Source organism: Rousettus aegyptiacus, unplaced genomic scaffold (genome assembly GCF_014176215.1).
Source record: "Rousettus aegyptiacus isolate mRouAeg1 unplaced genomic scaffold, mRouAeg1.p scaffold_m13_p_1, whole genome shotgun sequence".
In the NCBI taxonomy this organism is placed as follows: domain Eukaryota; kingdom Metazoa; phylum Chordata; class Mammalia; order Chiroptera; family Pteropodidae; genus Rousettus; species Rousettus aegyptiacus.
In genome coordinates this window covers 119886996-119907397 of record NW_023416284.1, presented here as the reverse complement: position 1 = coordinate 119907397, position 20402 = coordinate 119886996, and the positions used below count along the sequence as shown (strand labels likewise).

At 36.8% G+C, this 20402-nt stretch overlaps 1 protein-coding gene across 6 annotated transcripts in view; it reads left to right on the top strand.

Annotated features, from left to right (window-relative positions):
* Positions 1-14178, top strand: part of SLC17A5 (solute carrier family 17 member 5) — a 46275-nt gene extending 32097 nt beyond the window's left edge. For 4 of the 6 annotated variants that reach the window (XM_016141676.2, XM_016141679.2, XM_016141678.2 and 1 more), the window contains 2 exons: positions 10135-10225; positions 12797-13075. In XM_016141676.2, coding sequence (XP_015997162.1) covers positions 10135-10225; positions 12797-12934 — 229 coding nt within the window. In that variant the 3' untranslated portion in view covers positions 12935-13075. Of the gene's footprint in view, positions 1-10134; positions 10226-12796 lie in introns of all 6 variants that reach the window. The other 2 variants (XM_016141680.2, XM_036219466.1) reach the window with 2 other exon arrangements.
* The last annotated feature ends 6224 nt before the right edge of the window (positions 14179-20402 follow it).

Here is a 20402-nt window from a genome sequence, read left to right as displayed (position 1 = left end):
TTCCTACCTCACCTTGCTTTCTAGTTATTCTTTGCCGTAGCTGAACTAAACTACTCTTTATTTTCCAAAAATATACCAGTATACACACACACACACACACACACACACACACACACACAAACTTTCAGAACCAGAAATAGATTTGAGTAATTATTAAACCCATTAGTTACAATCTTTGTAGTGTTTAAAATTTGAATTTCAAATTTATCCTACATTTATAGTCTACACAACTCTACAAAAGATAAAATCTAGCTCCTGCTTGCAAGAAGGTTGATATAGTTGAGGAAAGAAACAAAAGAAAACAAATAATTAATATATTGTGATAATTCATTCTTATCAAATGCCTGCCAAGCGCCAGCCATAACACAGTCTAGCCTGTGGAACTTTTAGTATAGAGTGTGGCCATGAAGGATCACACAACTAAAAACCGTTTTGTTTTGTTTTTTTAAGAAAAACTGGATGAATATACTAGGGGGACATAATGTAGTTCAGGGAGAGAGGGAAAATCTCTCTGACAAAGTGATATTTAAGCTAAAGTCTGAAGAATAAGAAGTTAGCCAGGCAAAAAGGAAGTCATATTTCTGGCAGAATTTATATGAGAGGAAAAATAAATTATGTGTGTCTTAGCCTGGTTAGACCACCATAACAAAATACCATGGACTAGGTGCCTTCAACACAGAAATTTATTTTCTCACAGTTCTAGAGGCTAGAAGTCCAAGATCAAAGTGCCAACATGATTTTGGTTTCTGGTAAGAGCTCTCTTCCTGGTTTACAGAAGGTCTGCCTTATTGCTTTGTGTTCACATGGTCTTTCCTAGGTATGTGCATGCGTGCATGCAGGTATGCAGAGAGGGAAAGAGCTGTGGTGTCTGTTACTCTTCTTATAAGGGCACCAGCCCTACCGGATTAGGGCCCCACCTTTATGATCTTATTTAACCCTTGTCACCTCCTAAAGACCCTATCAAACAAACATTTAGTCCATAGCAGAATATTTCATTTAACTGAAGAGAAGGCTGTTTGTGGCTGAGAGGCAGAGAAGAAAGCCACTGGGGGAAGTGAGCAAGAGCCTATAGTAAGCCTTTTATATTATATCTAGAGCCAGTAGGAAATAACATTCTTTGTATTTTAAAATCACTGCTGTGTGGACAAGAGTACAAATAGAAGAAACCAATTAGGAAGCTATTGCAGTAACCCAGATGAGAAGTGATGGGGTATAATAGGAGATATAAAGAAGTAGATGGATTTGAGATGTCTATAAATACAATAGATGGGACTTGACATCTATGAGACCTGATGAGTGAGGAAGATATCAAGGATGATGATTTCCAGATATTTCACATGGGCAACTGGGTAGATAGACATACCACTTAGGGAACTGGGATGCCTAAAGAAGGAAGGGTCTTGGGGGAAGATTAAAATTTCAGATATGTTAAAATTTAGATATTTGTGAAAACATCACAAAATAGTAGTTGTGCTAATGAAACTCAGAAAAGCAGTCTGACTGAAAATTAAGGAATAATAATCCACATATCAATGTATTTAAAGACAAGGATTGCCTAGAGGGAAAGGGTAGAATGACAAGCAATCTCAGGACTGGATCTTGATCTTTAGAGAACAGAAAGAGGGGAAATAGCCAGAAAAGAAAACTAAAAAAGAGACAGTGAGAGAGATAGAAGGAAAATGAAGAATATGCTTCAAGGAAGTCAAGACTATCCAGTCTTCAATTCAGGACAGAGATTTGAGCCTCCCCCAACTTGCAGCCCCACCCAAGCCACATCCAGCTGTGTCCTCAGTGAGTCAGGTGCTCCTTGCTGAGCAGCGCCAAGACTCACACTGGTAACAGCTGGCCTCGGTTTCTGGTGTGGTTTCTTGAGGCAACTATAAGTACAGCATCTGTGGATTATTTGCTTAATCTTAACAGGTGGCCCCAGAGGGACGTAGGCTGGAGCTAAACGTAGCCTGCAGCTGAACCCCTCTCAGGACTGTGCCACTGGACACTTACTACACAAAGCCACACTAGTAAGACCACACTAATAAGCAGACACAGAAAGACAGCCAAAATGGGAAGACAAAGAAGCAGAAACCATATGAGAGAACAGAACAGCGATCCAGGAATAATGGAGTCAAGCAATCTAACAGATTCAGAGTTCAAAACACTGGTTATAAAGATGCTCAGTGAATTTAGGGGAAATGTAGATGGATGCAGTGAGAACTTTAACAGATAAAACAAAAATGGAAATGGAAATTATAAAAGGGAACCAATTAGAAATGAAGAACACATCTGAGATGAGTATATTAGAGAGAGTCAACAGAGTGGATAAAGAAGAGGATTGAACCATGGATATAGAGGATGGGGAAGCCAAGGACACTCAATCCAAACAGCAAGAAAAAAAAAAGCCGAGACTATAATAATTTAAGGAGCCTATAGGACACTATTACATGTAAAAATATCTATGTCATAGGGGTACCTGAAGGAAAACAAGATGTTGAAGAGCTATTTGAAGAAATAATGATAGAAAATTTTCCTAACCTGGTGAAGGAAATAGGCATACAACCCCAAGAAGCTCAGAGAGTTCCAAGAAAGAGGAACCCAAAGAGCCCCACACCAAGACATAACATATTTAAAATGCCAAAAGTTAAGTACAAAGAGAGAATCTTAAAAACAGCAAGAGAAAAGCAGTTAGTTACCTACAAGGGAGCACCCACAAGACTGGCAGCTGATTTCTCAAAAGAAATTATGCAAGGCAGAAGGGTTTGACACGAATATTCAACATAATGAAAACCCAGAATCTACAACCAGAAATACTTTATCCAGGAAAGCTATCATTTAGAGTTGAAGAACAGATAAAGAGATTCCCAGACAAAAATAAGCTAAAGGAATTTATCAATACCAAGCCAGTATTACAGGAAATGTTGGAGGGACTTCTTTAAGAAGAAAAACATGAATCAAAAACATGAATAAAGAATAGTAATAACTACATTCCTATCAACAAGTACTTCAAATGGAAAAGAATTAAGTACTCCAACCAAAAGAGAGAGTGGCCAAATGGATAAGAAAACAAGACCCCTACATATATGCTACCTGTAAGAGACTCACTTCAGATTAAAAGACACACACAGACTAAAAGGAAGGGAATGGAAAAGGATATTGCCTTGATGGACCTAGAGGGTACTACACTGAATGAGTCGAATAGAGAAAGACAAAGATTGCATGATTCACATATATGTGGAATCTAAAGAACAAAGTAAGTAACAACAAAAACAAGAGTGGAAATAAACTCATAGATACAGAGAATATTTGGAGGGATACTAGATGGGAGGGGTATTGGGGAAGCAGCAAAAAAGGCAAAGAGATACAAAATGGATGGTTGCAGAATAGATATAGAGAAGTAGAATGTAGCATGGGAAAGATGATTAATAATGTAATAAATATGTAAGGGGAAGCGGGGTACTAGATTTAATGGGGTGTTTGCTTTGTCAGTTGTGTGGATCTCTGATCACTATGCTGTACAACTGAAACTGTTATATTATTGTATGCCAACTATAACTGGAAAAAATGAATTGTACAAGGTAAATACGAGCAACTAATTGTCTATTATATTTCAATAAAGCTGAGGGGGGAAGTAAAAGAAAAAGAGGCAGAGGGGTTGGTGAGAAAAAAAAAAGAAGCCCTGGGTTTGCTTTTAAAAGAGAAAGAAAGAGAGAGAGAGAGAGAGAGAGAGAGAGAGAGAGATCGAGATCTGGATGAGATAAAGATTTAGGAGGCATCAACATATGAGTAGTAGATGAAGCCATGGAATTGGATAAAATTACTTGGCAAACTCTGATGAGAACCTTGGGAATCCATTAAGAGAAAGAAGAGCCTGATGCAATGGTAATTGATATGAAGCAACAGTAGTAGGATAAAGAAAATAAGTGGAGACTGGGATGCCCAAAGGGAGGACTTGATCAACAGTGTTAGATGTCACAGTAAATTGAAAAATCTTAACTGTTAGCCTCTGTGACATAGTGGTCCCTAAAAAGAAGATAGGTGGAGTAAAAGACTTGAGAATGATAAAGGTTTGAAATAGCTATTGAGAAAAAGTCACTAAGAACTCGTAGAAGGAATTTTTAGCATTGATGAGGACCTGCTGAAGTTGGAGGTTAATTTTGTACTCTCACTATTGTACTAAGTTGTTATTTCTTTCAGTGGTGTTTAGTAGCCCAAGTGTAGTATTGAAAATGTGCTGTTTGACTGTTCACAAGCTTAGGCTTAGTGAACAGTCAGAGTGATAATGGGAATTAAGAGTTTGGGCACAAAAGAGATCTAGGCTGTGTTATCTCTTAGATGTTTTTTAGTTGAAGTAATAGAAATCCTCATTTGAGATGACTAAAAATCTAGCGATTCATAACATATCTAGATCTTAGTGTGTAAAGTCCAAAAACAATAGGCTTCAGGCAAGAGTTGATATCTAGCTGTCTACTAATATTCCTGACTTGCTTCTTTTTCACTCACTACTCTGCCTTTTATGATAATACTATTATCTTAAGGCTGGGTGTGCTTGTAAAATCACACCATGAAATGCTTGGCAGTAATGACCAGAATCACTTGCTGCTTCATTCATGTCAAGCAAGAAAGAGAAGACTCTTTTCCTCTTCTAGTCATGGAAATAAGTCTTGGGCTTCATTTCGATTGAACCAAACTGAGTGACATACCCACCATGAAGCAACCCCTATTGCCAAGGGAATACCATTTGACTTTAGGACAGTAAGCACCCACCCCTAAAGTTTGAGACAAAGGAGTTGAAGTCCCTCAAACCTCATGGGAATAGATACTTTGGAGACCATCATTACATCAACTACAACACATGAAGTTATGAATGCAAAGGACTCATTTCAAAGTTGAAGAAATTTGGGCACAGATTGTTTTATGACTTCCAAAGTCACAGCTAATGAATAGCAGACCTAAGACTTGAACCCAGGCTTTTCAGCTCCATGATCCAACGGGTTTTTCTGCTACATTAAGTTGCATCTCAATTACTTATTTGGAAGATCTTATTGTTTATTATAGAAGAACTAGAAAGTTTTTTTGAGAACTCAGGGGAAAGAACTCATTGCAGAAAATAGATACTCTGGTTGCCTCAGTTAATGTGAGTTTGTTATAAAACTAACTAAATGAATATGAGAAGTAAAAATAATAGGGAACATAAAATTGGCTTTGTAGCCCCCCAGCTGGAAGGAAGGTAGTAAGCTACCTACTCCATTTCATGGAGCTGGAATGTAGTTCTGAATTCATCAGGTGCCTGGAGCCTGTCAGAAGCTCTGGAATCTGTCAAAGATCCCACTCTGCTCTCTTAAACTGGTAATGAAGGAAAGTTGGATCATCAAATAGAAATTGGAGTTATTGTTAAAAGAAGATGAAAGTGAATGCTAGAGAAGGAAAAAGTAAATGTGCATGGTACCTATCTTCTAAGATTGTTGTAAAGATTAAATAGAACACACACACAGAGACACTCACACTTAGCTCATAATATAATAAGTGCATTTGCACATAATTTAATAAACATGTTATTTTCTGGCAAACTTTGGGTCACGTGCCATAACCAGGGTCATAAACTAATCCAAGTAAGATATTAAAAAGATGATTGGTGAGCTCTTAGAAAATAAACTATTGATCACAAAGGAACCACCATTGAATCACCAAGAGCCAAAATAGCAAAATAGTCTAATTTCTCAATGTCAATTTTAGCTTCATACATAGAGAAAACAATATATTTGATATATCAAGATTGCAGCAGAATCTCCCATGATATCCTTTTGCACAGAATGGAAAAAATGAATTGGGTTCACAATTACTAAATTTCAGTGTCATAGCAAAGGGTGATAAGGCCATGCCCTGAAGCCTGTACTGGACAGCTTACAGGAGGGATCCCGGAATGGGGCTTCAAGCATCAGCTGAGTGGTTGAACTCTACATCTTAAAGACCCTATTCCAACCCTGACATTTTGTGAGTCTTATAAGCCAAAAAAGACATTTACCCAGATATGGTATGAAGCTAAACCACTTAGCAACATAAATGATGTCAGCAAATAGTTGTAGAAGTTAGGAGAATGGTACGCACTTGTTTGCCTCAGGTAATGAAAAATGCTGTACTTGCTCTAAGATGACTGAGGCACCAGATTTATGGCTGTGATCAACTATGTATGTATGTTAACAACAAATGTAATTTTTAAAATTATATAGCTGTACAAGTAGAAGATAATATCATCAAAGTTAAAATTATTTCTCTCCTTTATATTTTGAATCATCCCTTCAGATAAGCTTTCATTTTTTTATTTTCCAACTAGAATTTCTTGGCTCAGAGGATACTAGTTGTTTCTAGTTCCCTGTGTCTTGGTTAATGCGGAGATTACATATCTTATGACCATGTTGTTGCTTAGTTGCCTATTGTCTTTGTTAACAACTGAGTGCCTATCCAGCGGATAACACTTGAGGGCCATAGACCTTTAAGCATTTGGCACTAGAGCTTGTGGTGAAAAATTAAGCATGAGAAAATTGATCTTTCCTACAACTCAAATTCAGTGATAACTATGTTTTTAACGAGGCAGCATTAGAGATTATAACATTATAATATTAAGTACTGGTTTGGAATCAAACAAATTGGGTAACATTTTATAGTCCTTCATCTGTAGAATGAAGATTATAATCTCTACCTTGTGAAGTTGAGATTACTGTTATATATCATGATATGACATATATATGAATGATCCTTAGGACCATGCCTGACATAAGGTTTTTCAATAAATAGTATCCCTGTTAACATATAAATGTGTGGATGGCATTTTCTAAGCCTTTTCTTCTATAAATTGAAATAGTGGTTTTCTATGGAAAATTTTGTTGCCCGGATTCAAGGGAATTGGATAGATGTTTTTCACACCGAATCCCACAGAATTCTAGTACTCCAATAGTACAGAATCCAGACTGAATTCATACGATATATTTCTCCCAAGCAGTCATCAATCTTTCATGGCCCTTTCTGGCCAAGTGTAATAGAAATACTTGAATGAGCTTCTTGGTGCTGACATTTAGAACTCACAACATTCATTTGCACTTAATATCTGTCACTGAAAAGCCCTGGCAACATTGCAGTCAGTTCCTCCTACTGCCAAGGTGTTAATGGTTTAAAAAAAAAAAAAAGAAGAAGTACTGCCAAGCTTAGTTAATTTAAGATACACTCCCTAAAGGGCATAAGCCAGAAAGATCTGCGTCTCATGGTTTTGTCACTGTATCCTGTATACATGAGTTTTGAACTGTGTTCAAATTTGTGATGTTCATAGATACCTTTGTTCAATAGGATTTTTGTTATTCAGGCACAGTATTAGTCAACTCAGGCTGCCATACAAAATGCCATAGACTAGGTAGCTTAAAAAACAGAAATTTATTGTCTCACAGTTCTGGAGCCTGGAAGTCCAAGATCATGGTGCCTGTATTATCAGGTTCTGGTGAGGACTCTTCCTGGCTTGCAGATAGTCCAACTTCTCTCTGTGTTTTCACATGGCCTTTCCTCAGTATTTACTCACAGAGATCAAGAGAATGATCTCTCTTCCTCTTCTTATAAGTCTGCCAATCCTATTGGGTTAGGACCTCACCCTTATCCCATTTAACTTTAATTACTTCTTAAGGCCTTATTTCCAAATACAGTCACATTGGAGGTTAGGATCTCAACATCAAAATTTGGGGAGGATGCAATTCAGACCATAGCAGTCACTTTTCCATATCTAAAATGGGGAGAAGAATTTCAGATCAGTAATCTTTCAGCCCAGGTATTGAGGGTCCTGAACCCTAATAGAAATAATACTATCCCACAATAAGATTATACAGACTAATAAAATCAAGCTTTGTTAATTTTGACTGAAATTTTATAACACCAGTTATCTCATGAAAAAATTAAAAGCTCTAATTGGACTTTTTTTATGCATAGGTGATTTTATGAAAAATAATAAATGCCATTTACTTGGTTAACTAATTTTTAACTAACCACCACCTTTAAGTTTTCCTGCTAAAAATGTCAAAGCTAAATCTAATGAGTGCTCTAGGATCTAGAGTCTATGTATTACTACCAGTGTATAGGAAATACAGAAAACATAAGCTTATGTTAAATGATACTTCAGAGACAATCTACAAAATCCAGAATGTAGGACTGTCTACAGGATAAAATCCCAGTTTCTTCAATTAGACAGCAATTAAAAAGGAACGAACTATTAAAACACAACTTTGGAATGGTGCTCAGCAACCTTAGTATGTAATTCAAAAGGTTACATACTGTTTGATTCCATTTATGTGAAATTCCTGAGCAGGAGCTGACACTCTTTGGAGCCAAAGCCCAAGAGGGGTGCTAGTCCCCATGGGACAAAGCTCCAGCAGTCAGTGCAGCCAGAGCCCCATGGATCCATGCAGGGAGCCACAAACAACTGTGGGTCGTGTGCCACTTCTCTGGACAGCACATATTTAATAAGCATATATTTTGTCACTGGTCACTGGGAATAATAAAGGAGAATAAAACATGAGTTTGCAGTGAGACTGTGGGGTCAGATATAGCAAATTTGAATTAGAGAACAATTACCTCATAAAACATGCAGTACCAACTTTAAGGACAGTAAAAGATTCTGAAAAGTTGACTCAATATAGGCTGAACTAGACAGAGAAAGCTTCATGGGAGAGAGGCCAAGCAAGTGGCTTGGATGGAAAGAGTATGGATTTCAGATAGTGAATATAGTACCAATAAAGAAAAGTAGCAGGAATAAATGTAGCAGATGTGAGCAGCTGGAATGAGAGCTTTGTGGATCTGAAGTTGTATATTGTGTGGTAATAGGAAATAGGCTGGGTAGATGGACAAAGGCCAGGTCATCGCAAATCAGGCAGAAGATTACAGTCTTATAGTGAGCATTAAACCAGGTTTTTGAGTAGGAGAGGGGTGACGCAACAATATTATGATTATTCAAATTAAAGTTTATTCAGTCTGAGATGCAGTTCAGCCATTATGTAACATGTCTTTTAAAATGTTTATACCAGTAGCTTCTGTTTCTTGATCAGGTGCTAGTAACATTATTGTGTTCACTGAAAATTCATCAAGCTGTACACCTATGGTTTTTACACATTTCCATATGTATGTTACACCTAAAAATTTTTTTCTTGAATACTTGGTGGGATGTAGGGGAGCTCAGCTGAGACCACAAGATATGTTATATGTATACATCTATGAAGCCATGAATGATAAGAGAACTAATCTATCACTGACTTACTCAGGGTCACACAAATGGTTAATGATGGAACTAGGTAGGAATCTTTAGGTCTCCTGAAATTATCAGTCCAGTATGACTTCTTTATAGAAAATGATAAGCATCTCATTCTTTTTAGGACAGCATCTAAGATCTTGGCTTTGGTAATCTTCCTTAATCTGTACAGATTTCTTATCAGAGAAATCAATGATCATTAACATTTCTCAAATAATACAGGAATTCTTTCTTTAAAGATTTGCATCTAAACATAGATAAGAATATTCCACTCACTGAAGACTTATCCTTAAAATAAATCAGAATTTTTTCTAAGCCTACTAAAAGGCATTTTTGTTATACACACACACACAGACACACACTGTAGACCTAACTTGTCTACTTCTAGAACAGTGTACAAAGATTTAGCTACAAGCAGTCATGTAATAAGTAGAACAAGTTGTGAAATTGATGTACAATATGATCTTATTTCTATATTATTTTCTTAATGTTTTTAAGTTTTCAACAATGAAATAAATTTTGTAATCACAAAATAATTTTTTTTACTTAAATAATATTAAGACGCATCAAGCTTCCTATCTAGATACAGTCATATATGGAAGTCATATCTCAGCATTTTTCTATTCACTGTGAAAGGAATTATTTCAATGGCCATGTTTCTCTCTGTAGTGTTAGAATGCTAATTACCTATTGAAATGCAAGTTTTTCACCAGCTAAATATTCAGTCCTATTTCAGTAAGACATTTCATTTAGACATAAAATGTCACAAGAATACAACCTGGGAGTGGTATAGCTGTCTACTGAAAAAAGCTACATTAATGCGTAATAACACAATAATAAACCTCTGTGAAATGTTTCTGCAGGTATGCTGGTATCCTCCTGGGCATTACAAATACATTTGCCACTATTCCAGGAATGGTTGGGCCTGTCATTGCTAGAAGTCTGACCCCCGAAGTAAGTAAATAATTAACTTGTAAACTAGAAAGGTTTAAACAGTTTACTTGAAGCTGCACATCTGTGTCAAAGTTGAATATATTTTAATTAAGTATAAAATTCTAAATGTTTATTCTTATGTAGTTCCTTATAGCAACAAACAAATAAATGCCTTAATAAGTAGGAAAGTATATTTTCAAAGAGTACTCTTCGGATTTTAAACAAAACAATAGAACTAAGTTAAATAAGATCTTGTAGCTAAAGCCATGCAAGTACTTAAAAGTGATATTATACCAGATAAATAATTTGTCTTTTGAATGAGTCAAAATTGGCAATGTAAAATTATTCAAGAAGTGGATCCACAAAGGTAAGGTGTCAGGAAAACATGTGAGAATGAATAAGGCACAGTTGAAATAACCGAGAATGTTTAGAGAAAACTTGGGAAGACATGCTATCTTTACATATTGAAGGACTACCTCATGAAAGATACTTATTCTCGGCAGTTTCATAAAGACAGATGGAAAGAAGTTATGAGGAGGCCATAGGAAAGTTTTTTTTTTGCTTAAAGCTGTTACTATATGGAATGGGCTGCCTTATGAGCTAATGAGCCCCAAAATAGTCAAACATATATTCAACGGGCATTTCTTGGGTTCTTATTAACATGCCAGATACTGAAGATTCAAAGGCAAAATGACAGGTTCTGCGCTTGCGAAACTCATCATTTAGAGGTTATATATAATCAAATAGTAAAGTACAGCATGACAAACGCAGGGGGAAAAATGCATGCATATTTTGTGCACACAAAAATATTCTCTCTTCTGTACTCTGTGCACAGAGGAGAGAATAACCAGTTAGTGAGGAAGGAGTGCTAGAGCGGTGAGCGAGAGGCGTGGGAAGGGCCGGGCCTCAGACTCTGCAAGGGCACTGGGCCCTGAAAGTGGAGTGAGCCCCGAGTTCGGCCAGCCTGCAGCTGGCAGCTTGGGGCCAGATCAGTAAGCAGAGACTCTGCCATGTAAAAGGTTGCCTACATTGTGTAAGAAATCAAAATAAATGACCTCAAAGGCCTTGTCCATCTCCTGTTTTCTACTGTTTAAAAAAATCTAAAGGACTGGTGTAATATATTTTTTAAAAAGCTAAAAGAGATTTAACTTTCTCTTTGTTTTGTCTCCGTGATCAAATTAACTCTATCTAATCCTTTAAATTTTAAGATATGGATACAAACTTTCTTATTACCAAATATACCAATTTCAGACATATATGTGTTCACCACAGATAATGTTCCTATTTCTTCTCTTAGTTAAATGAATCGGTAATTACTTAAATGTTTCCTCATTACTATTTTCTCTCACTTAATAAGAGGTATGTTGGGAAAATTTTTTCTAAAATTCTGTGTCTCAATATGGACATGTCAGAAATGTTTTACCTTATCTTCACAGAGCATTGTGACAACAAAAGAAGGTAAGTCAACATGCTACCATATGTTAATTTCATTTATTGATGATCCTAGCACTTATACTGGGGAAATATGGATTCTTGAATTAAAATCTTAAATGTGTATAAAGTGGGAACTGAACTGGATTTTGGATATGTTGCTGTAGCATTTGTTTAGTATTAAAAAGGTATTATATTTAAAAAAGAACACATTTGCCTTTACAGTTATAACTGTTTACAATTACATTCTACTGTCCTGCCTCAAAACCTTTGTGGAATAAGTCAGAGTATAAATAAATTAAAAGTCAAAGTGTGTCTGAGATCCAATTTTGTTACAAACAAAACAGCATTCTCTCAAAACTGGTGGAGTTTTTGTTAAAAAACAAACTAGGAGCTATGTCACATTTCTGGTACAGTTGATTGATTTTAAGTTATTCATTGCCTCCATATAACACTGAGGTATTATTTTGTCCTGTAGATCACACAGAGAAGCTTTGTCTTAGGAATTGTAAGAAGCTGTCTTAAACGTTCCTTTCTGGTATATAGTGTAATTACTGACTGGCTCCTCTTCTAGGGTGGTGATGCATTATTAGCATATTTAAATAGACACTAAAATTTAAGATGGATTTCTGAGGGGTTTTTTTTTTTCACCAAAATACATTCATCTCAGATAATTTAACCACAGAGTGCTCCTTCCTTCATGTTTTTCCTTTTTTCCTAAATAAACGACTTCATACTAGCTTTACTGCCTTTTTCTATATCATTGCCAGTTCTACTCCCCAGTTTGTTATCTCCCTTGCAAAGCCCCTAGGGACCCCTTCCTACCATTCCTTTTTCACCCCCACCAAGAAGAATCACTTTCCTGACTTTTAACACCATAAATTAGTTTTGTCTAATCTTTGAGAATTCGATTTGTACTCTTTTATGTCTGGCTTCTTTTGCTTAATTTAGCAAAAGATATACATGATGTCATAGCTCATTTGTTCTCATTGCTATATAGTATTCCATTGAACAAATGCACCATGATCTCACTGTTGATGGATATTGGGGTTACTTCTTTTATGAATAGTGTTACTATTGTAACACTCTTGTGACATCACCTTTCTATAAGGTGGGCTACAAATAAAAAATTTTTATATGCATTTTTTTCTTTCTCAACAGAACACTATTAGAGAATGGCAAACTGTTTTCTGGATCGCTGCTACTATTAATGTATTTGGTGCCGCTTTCTTCACGCTGTTCGCCAAAGGTGAAGTGCAAAACTGGGCCCTTGATGATCACCATGGACACAGAAACTGAAGGAACCAATAAATAATTATGTCTCTATTAATGTATTTTTGTTTATCATGTAACCTAAAAGTGCCTTTGGTATTTTAATATGTAATCATTCTATATACAAGAAAAATTATACTTGTATTAAATTTTTAAGGCTTATCATCATGAAATGTCACCAGTTGCCAGATTGGTAATATTAGCTGTCTTTAATTATTAATAACATGTATACTGGAACTTATAACTTAGGGCTACATACCTGGCTGCAAGTCAGACAACATGAAGTAGGGGAGTTCCATTTATTTTTAAGGGCTTTACTTGAATGAGGTGAAATGGACCCCTCTATACCTCTGCTTAATTTAACTAGATAATAATTCTCAGGTCTTGATAAACATGTTTTTATTCACTTTCCTCATAAGAATTATTTGTCATCAGGAATCCTGACCCTGAGGTCTCAAACTTTACACTCTTTATGGAGCTGCCAGCCATTCTATAATTTGGCCTGGCAACTGGGCTGAGGAAAGCAGGTCCAGGCAGCCACCAAGCATTCCTTTCCTGGCTTCAGAGACAGCATTTATCAGTGGTAGCATCCAAGAGCAGAGTCAGTGCCAAGTCTTCAGACACTCTTCTTCCCTTGGGGGCTGTTAATTTATAGATAAAGCCCTGAGAAGTCAGGAGCATTGAGATCCACAGCCGCGATTCCGATGTATCTTCAAACCTTCCCCTCCCAAGAAAAGTCATTGGCATGTAACCCACAAAAGAAAAATGTGATGCCCAATAACCAGAAATAATGTCATCCTTGATTAAAACTACCTTCTCATGGATCAGAGAATAAATTCCAAGTCCTGTGTTCTATGAGATATACCAGAATTTAAAAATTAAAATCAAAATTAAAAATAAAAACCTCAGTTTGTCTACATGAAAAATTCTGGTTACAGTTTAAGTTTAAGTAACTTTTAAAGGCCACATCACCTGAGGCCTGTTTGTCATGTAAAGGTATAATTATATTTCTGCTGCTTCCTGAAATCATATTTTTCCAGTTTTTTCCTGGACCATCTTCCAGTGGTCTTTGAGCAAGCTTTGAGCACATTTATGTGACTTAGAACTTGGTTTATGTTTTGTTGTGTTCAACACTACTGTAACATTTTAATAAAAGTGATTAATGTAGCATGATGTGAATACACTTCTGTAAATTTTTAAATTTATAAATAGCTTTAAGTTGCTATCATGGCACTTTTATAAATCATCAAAATAAACCTTTTTGGATTGATTTTTGGGTCTGACAGTTCTATGATATTTTCTAGAGTCCACAATGGCTATTTTACATCTTTTCTGCCATCCTCCTCAAGCCACCAGTCTATTTTTACATGTGTCTCTGCCACACCAGGCTATGGGGACCTAGGCCATCTAAGTGATGCAGCATCAGAAATCTCTATTGCCGTCAATCTGCCCTTCCTAACTCTGAAAAGGATCTGCTCTTCTTGCTACAACAGATTCTAGTCTGTCCTACCTCCTCTAAGACCTTACTCCAGTAATTCCTCTTTAATTTGCTGCTTCCATCCCTACCACTCTCCTTATTCTTTTTTTTTCTGTCTCAAAAACACAGGACTCTTCTCTAGTCTTTAAAAAACAAAACTACAAAACTCTCCTGAGAACGTGTGTGTGTGTGTGTGTGTGTGTGTGTGGTGTGTAGATATACAGGATATACAGAATATCTCAAGAATGATAGAAATTGGAATCAGTGGCTACCTTTGAAGAGAGAAAATACGCAAGTGGGAGTAGGAAGGAGACCTAATTTTCACTTGACCAAATGTGGCAGTGTAACCTATTCAAATAAATACATCATTTAAAAAAAAAAAAAAAAAAAACGAGGCAGAAGGGGGAAGATATTTAAATCATTTCTTTAATTTAATTAATTTTAAAAACCCGTTGCTGAAGCTACTGTATAATCACTGGCTGCCTGCTGGACATCCCCTACTGTCTATCTTAGTACCTAAGATTTGTTTAAATCCAATCTCACTCCTCCATCACCACCCCCAATAAATGTAGCTGTACCTGCCACTTTCCTTATTCCTTTTAAAAGTTTCATTTCCCCAGTCACTTAGGCTTGGACCTGGAGTCATTTTTCATTCCTCCTCCCTAGTCTTCCTCCCCCAACCCTGTGTCTAATTAACCACCTGTCTTTTCCATTCCAGTTTTTCAAGTCTCTGGAATTTTTTTTTAATCCCTCTGCCATCCCCTAAATAAGATCATTGTGACTTTTATTTCCACCTGGAAACAAAAGTTGTCTCACTGCTTTTAGTCCGATCCTCTTCTGTCCAACTTCCCACCAATTTGAGTTCATGGTCCCAATACTCCTCATCTCCCTGATCAGGATGCTCCCCCAGGGAGAACTCCCCTGGCGCCCTTTTGTCTGCCCAATAGACTCCTCTACCTGGCCGCCTGCCTTCCCAACTCCTAGGCCCAACCTGCTCCAAACTCATCCCCACCACACCTTGTTGCAGCTACATTTGGCTACTTCACTCTTTCCACCAGCTCTCCATTTCCCCTTCCCCTTCCACACCTTTACTAATTTCATTGCTTGGGCCTAGAAGGTTGCTCTTCAACTCCACCTCCTTCCTGACCTCTGATTTATTCTACCTTCCCTGATCTTGATGTGGTCTCCTTTGATCCACTGAAACACGATATTATTCATTTATTTCATAGGGTTTTTTTCTTTATTTTAAACTCAACTTTGAGGAAGAGATAATTTCTTCATTCATGCATGCATGCATGCATTCATTCCACAAATATGAACATCTCCTCTTTGCCAGGCGATAAGTTTACAGAGATGTAGTTGACAGTCCTTTCCCTCCCTGGAGACCTCCCTGGAACTCAGACTATTTGATCCCCTTTCTCCTTCATGGCCTTCTCTTTATAACACATATTAACACATGCATGTGTCTATCTCCCTGTTAGATTGATCACAAGCATCTCGAACCCTGGGTTCATTTGATTCATCTCAGCATCGTCTTCCTCATAACCATATATGTTTTGTCTTATTTTCAGTTGCTTAATAAATATTTCAAAAATAATCTTTTGGTTCAATGGACTAAATTGAATTTGTTATCTCATATATAACTTTTCAGTATGTGATTTTCTTCTCAAAAAAAAAAAAAAAAAAGACAAGTAAATGTGCCAACACCTTTTTAGTGAAGAAACAATATGTTAACCTCAAAATGTTATAAGTGGCAGTTATTGGTAAGCGGTTTTAAAAGTATTTGAGGACAGCTTAGTGCTATATAGGCAAAATACTTCTCCCAGTTATGCAACAAATATTTATTGAGCACTTATTATAAGCCAGGCTTTGTTCTTTGCACCTGAAATACAGCTGTGAAAAAAACGCCAATCTCTTTTCTCTTGGAGCTCACATTTTCTTCATAGAGTCCAGCCTTTGAAACCTTCCATGTTAAAACGTCATTATCCACCAATCAATCAAATCCAGTGGGAATGAACATGCCAATTCACTTTGAGAAACAGAGTTATGAAAGAAATTGAGGTAAGTGCTGAAATCAGGAGTTTGTATTAACCATTGTAATGTTTTTCTTACTTCAGTCTTTGTTTTGTTTTCAAGAGTCAGAAATGGAGATGTTAGAATTTAGACCCTGTTGCAAAGTACAAAATCTAATCTCTTCTCTGAGAGCAGCTGTTCAAAATTAAATTCCACCAGTAGAAAAATATCGATAAGAGTATATTTAAATTTGAGATAGAAGAGCACTATAGGAAATGGCCTGGTTCCTCTCAGGAAAAAAAAAAAAAAAAAAAAAAAACCACTTAACTGCTTCAGATGAATAGAGGTGGGGTAAATAATGTCTAATTTCAGTTAAAGAATAAATTAGCTTTCTCATAGAAATGTAAATTAAGATGGATCACAAAGCCTTTTCAAATGCCTCTGCCTCTTAGAGCAACCATAAGCAGAAAAGCCAATTATAAAAGTTTGTGCTGTAGAGGGTCCCATAGAAAATACTTTGCAGGAGCTCTGCTATAGAAAAGCCGGGTATAGGCAGTACTGAAAAGAAAAGAAATATAACAAATTCTGCCACCCTCTTTCACGTGCCTTGATAAGGAAGAACACTAGTAATTTTCCAAGGGCCTGTTTACTTTCACTTTATCTTAACATTGGGGAGGAGGAAACTTACAAGTTCCACGTCACTGTGCTTGTAAGCGAGAAGCCATTGTTGCACGACTGAGTTTAAAAAGCATTTAAAGGACCGGTTTCCCCTCACACACGCCTCTCTGTCATGACAGGCTGCATGCTGGGCAGAGGAAAAGCCTACCATCCTAAATATTGTATTAAATCCGTTTCCCAAAGGGCTCTTTTTTGCAGAAACAACTGAAATGTGACAGCATTTCCAACAGTAATCACCTTTTAGGATCAAATGTGCATATTGGCTCCAGTATTCCTTTATCGCACCACAAATAGCCCCAGTTTTAAGCATTTTACAAATTCACACTCACTCCACAGTCTAAAACTTGAGCTTCCCACAGAAGCTTGGTTGAGATTGAAAGCTACCTGGCTAGGATATATATTCTAGTCTCTTTAATGCTAAATGATAGTTTTGGGATGCTGTTAGAGGAAATTTAAGTGTGTATATTGTATAAATTACCTAGACAATATCTATTATAATGCCCTTCCCTTTTTTAACTCCAAGGAAATACTTCAGATGTCTGCAGTGCTTTGAGTTGTTCTATTGTCAGTGGCAGAAAGTTTATCCTGAGGTTTTCACGAAGGTAGCACTATCACATACATTTCCTCACCTAATCCTAACAATAACCCTGACTAAGCAGGGAGCAAGACCCAGTTACAACTGGGGTCAGAGGTACATTCTCTAACTATTGATGGAGGGTCTTCGACTCACCCAGTCAGTCATCTTAGCTCTTAAAGCCAACTTCAACTGAATAAGCCCAATGGCTCAAACTATTACATTAGACCAAAGAAAAACTCCTTAACAATATCTGTCTTTAGCATAGAATCAAATTATTATTTAAAAGACAAAATCATTTCTTACTTATTAAAAAAAAAAAAAAATCCTACGAGAAGCCTTGTGCATAAGAGCACACTGAAGATCTTTACTTTCCCCCAGAACAAGTTGTAAAATTAACCCTGGGCCCAGCTGGAAATTTGTTGTAACATTATCTTAGCTCCATGTATAATATTAAAGCATATTTAATTACTCTCTGTTTATGCTGTAGTACTATGAGTTTTTTAAATGTTTCTGTAAACCTAGGCATGCCAATACACTATTTGGTTGCTTCTGTGGAAAAAATTTACCTCGTCATTTCTACTAACATACCAGTTTGAAAATTCCAACAATTAGGACACTTTGATGTGGTGCCAAAGACCAACTCTCCCACTCTATGGTATTCCTGAAAAATAAACTCCCTCCAGAAGAGTTGTCGACATTCCATTCTTGGTTCCACGAACCTTGTTATTTCAAAGTAAGGAATAGGAAGCAAGGATTTGAGAGGAAGAACCTCAGTTCCCATTGGGAAGTATAAATTCAGGATGCAGAAGAAAAATAACTCTAGAACCTTCCTTACCCTGTGTTTCCTATACCTCCACTCCCACATCTTCCTCACTTCCTGACTCTGTGATAGCCACCTCCCACACACACACACAGCAATGGGGAGCTAGAACCGTCACCCTTTTTTATCTTTGCTGTTAGCAGGAATGGTAGCTGCAGAGTCATTGCCGCTGGCTTCTCTGTTCTTTCTGGGAGGAATTCTCAGACACTCGGCCTTCTTTCTACACTTACTTTTGACCCACACAGTAAAATGGGACTAAGAAGGTTGGTGAGGAGCAATGGTGAGTTTAGACTGGCCCGAGGAGCAGGCGGGCATGGGGTGTACATTATTAAATCTTCTGAGTCCATGTTCTTCCACTGTAAGTCTGAGCAGGTTGAAAATAAAGGGAAGAAGGTGGAGTAGACTGAACCCAGACTGCCTGAGACTGTCAACTAAACAAAAACTAAAGTAGATGAGGAAATAGTGAGAATGTGTTCAAAATTCGATGTAGTAGTATCTAGTATTATAATATTATAAATAACTATACTTGTAAATTTCCCAGGTACTGGCACCAGGTACTGTTTAATTAGTTTTTACTTCGTTCTCCCCACAGCCCTATTGTGTAGGTATCAACAGCACCATTTTATAAATGAGAAAACAGAGAGTCACATAGTTAAGTGGAGGAGCCAAGATTCAAACCAGGTCTCTCTGATGTTAGAGCAAAATTTCTTCAGTCCTATGCTGTGCCATCTCCATTAAGAATCATGCTGGAGGTGAGGGAGAGCAAAAAGGATGAAGAAAGTCAAATGTATGGTAACAAAAGGAAACTAGACTTCAGGTGGGGAGCACACACTAAAGTACACAGATGTCAAATTATAATCTTGAACACCTGAAAGTTATATAATGGTATTAACCAATGTTGCCTCAATACATTTAATTTTTTTAAAAAAGTAAAGGAATAAGCCTCATTACCATGGGAAAAAGTCAAGTTCGAACACTGTTGATGAGCATAAAAATCATTACAACATCTTTGGAGAATAATTGGCAGTATATCAAAATTAAATAAATATAGTCAATGAACCAGCAACTCTACCATCAATTAATTTCGATGGTAATCTAGCCTAAAAAATACTTGAACAAGCATCAAACATCTTTTAGAATATTGTGAATTTTCCATCACAAGGGAAATTGTTAAATAAATTCTGGTGTGTTTATAGTAAAGAATACAATGCAACCATTAAAAAGAATGAGAAAGAGCTGAGATAGAGGTGCAGGAGAACATCTGTATTTTTTTTTTTTTTTTGGAGGATGAAAAAGCACTACCTAACAATACAAAAACTGTTTTTTCATACCTTTGTTAACAAAAAAGCAAATTATATGTGCATTGATATGTACATAGAAGATCTGTTAATAGTAGTAAGTGAAATTAGAAAGGGGATAGAAAACAGTGTTGGAAAATATCTTTACAGTCTAGGAGTTGATACTACCTAGTGTTGGCGAAGGATGTGGGGAGATGAAAATTCTTGTCCACAAGGGGAGAGGAGAGACTACAAATAAGTATATCTGCTTCAGAAAGCAAAATATTTGTAGTTAAGTTAAATAAGAATACATCCTTTGACCCCATATAATGCCCCCGCAACTGCAAAGCGATTCTTGCTCAAGTCCTTAAGGGAGCATATACACCACACTGTTTATTGTGACAGAGTTGGAGGCAACCGAGGAGTCCCTTATTAGGAAAATATGTAAGTTAAATGTGGTGTATGTTTAATACAGAGTAATATCACTCAGGAACATGCAGAGACCTCAAAAAGTGTCGAGTGAAAAAGGAGACTCATAGCTCAATACCACTTCCGAAATTTAAAAACCCATTCAAAAAAATGTGATATTTGCCAAAGGTACTTGCATAATTTAGAACATACAAGAAACAGATTGAGTGGCGGTGCAGGGGAGG